Source organism: Cariama cristata, unplaced genomic scaffold (assembly GCF_000690535.1).
Source record: "Cariama cristata isolate BGI_N322 unplaced genomic scaffold, ASM69053v1 scaffold43373, whole genome shotgun sequence".
NCBI lineage: Eukaryota > Metazoa > Chordata > Aves > Cariamiformes > Cariamidae > Cariama > Cariama cristata.
Genome location: NW_009610948.1, coordinates 1402 through 2768, shown reverse-complemented (window position 1 = coordinate 2768; position 1367 = coordinate 1402). Strand labels below are relative to the sequence as shown.

Here is a 1367-nt window from a genome sequence, read left to right as displayed (position 1 = left end):
AAAAAGCCTCACCCCCCTCCCCCCCCCCCCCCCCGCCCCATCGGAATGATATCTTTTAATTAACTTCTGTTTCCTGAAGGGCTCTTCCCTTCTTCTGTGAACCCAAGCAAAGCTATAAAACTTTTATTTTTGTTTGAGGAGTAAAGTTTACACAGTGAAAGTAAAGTCTATAGCGGTAGTCCTGCAATATTTCTGTTGATCTGAGCATGCCCACCAGACACTTCTGACATACTGTTCCATTTTAGGCCTCAGCTGGATGAACCAATCCCATTGTATGAAGCCAAAGTTTCTATGGAAATAGTTCAGAAGAATCAAGCAAGAAAAAGACAAGTCATCCAGTTCTGACACACAATTTCCTGATTTCTAAGCCTGTGGAAGATAAAGAAACGTAATGTATTTGAGAAGTAAATCCGTGTACACTTTCAAATAATTCTGTAACCAGAATTTAAAGATCTTCTGTACCTCAGCACAAATGGTCTGTGAAGCTTCTGTGACTTCAGGGGATTTTTTGGATCCACTTGAGCAGAATGTTCCCATCAGCAACTGCCTTCTAAAGAGGCAGTCTTGACATACAAATCTTGTCTGCCCTGCCCCAATTACAAATGTCAGTAATATCTACAGGCAAAGTCAGTTGCTGTTGTTTTTCAACCATAAGAAATTAAAGGAAAAAAAAAATGGTGTTTTTTATTAGTCCTCCCTTCTCTAGCCCCTACCAATAGTCACCTTTATATTTACCTTTTGACTGCATTGAGACTGAGCGCTCTCTGTGGTACTCTTAGCATCTTTAATCCACATTTAGAATTGTTATTTAATTGAAAGGCAGGCAAAAACATCAGAATTGGGGAGGATGCTAGAGGGGAAGGTTATGGTACTGATGGTAGGAGTTACCCCCACAGCTGATTTTCTTCGTTTTAGCAACCAGGCAGTAAACCTAGTAAATCTAGAGTCCATAAGCTGACATGATCGTGCCATTCAGATGTTTAAGGCAGTTTATGTATCTTGTTACTGTAATGTTGTCTTTGATGTCTTTCCAGAAAGCCCACAGCCTAGGAAGGTCTTGCACTTCCCCTCTTTTAACGCCAGTCCTATGCCTACCACAGCTCAAATCTGTTTATCCAACATTCTCTGTTACCATGAACCATCTGCAAATCAGCAGTAGGGAAGGAACTGCTGTTTTCCTTTCTTCAAAGCATGTGGCTTCCTACTTGCTCTTATTTCAGAGCAAAAATATTTTTTCTGTTAAACTGTGCTATTCATTTTCACCGTGTGGATGGCTCAAACAGTGGACAATGAGCACTTTAAACCAGTGTAAGAAATTGAAACATTTGAGTGAAAATAGATTATCTAGAACCATGCTTAATCTGTCA

At 40.1% G+C, this 1367-nt stretch overlaps 1 protein-coding gene across 1 annotated transcript in view; it reads left to right on the top strand.

The window, feature by feature from the left end:
* Nucleotides 1–665, top strand: part of LOC104159996 (quinone oxidoreductase-like protein 1) — a gene marked incomplete at its 5' end in the record, with an annotated part of 6744 nt that extends 6079 nt beyond the window's left edge. The window contains one exon of the mRNA XM_009698043.1: nucleotides 246–665. Within this exon, the coding sequence (XP_009696345.1) occupies nucleotides 246–345 (100 nt within the window). The remainder of the gene's footprint in view (nucleotides 1–245) is intronic.
* Nucleotides 666–1367: the final 702 nt, after the last annotated feature.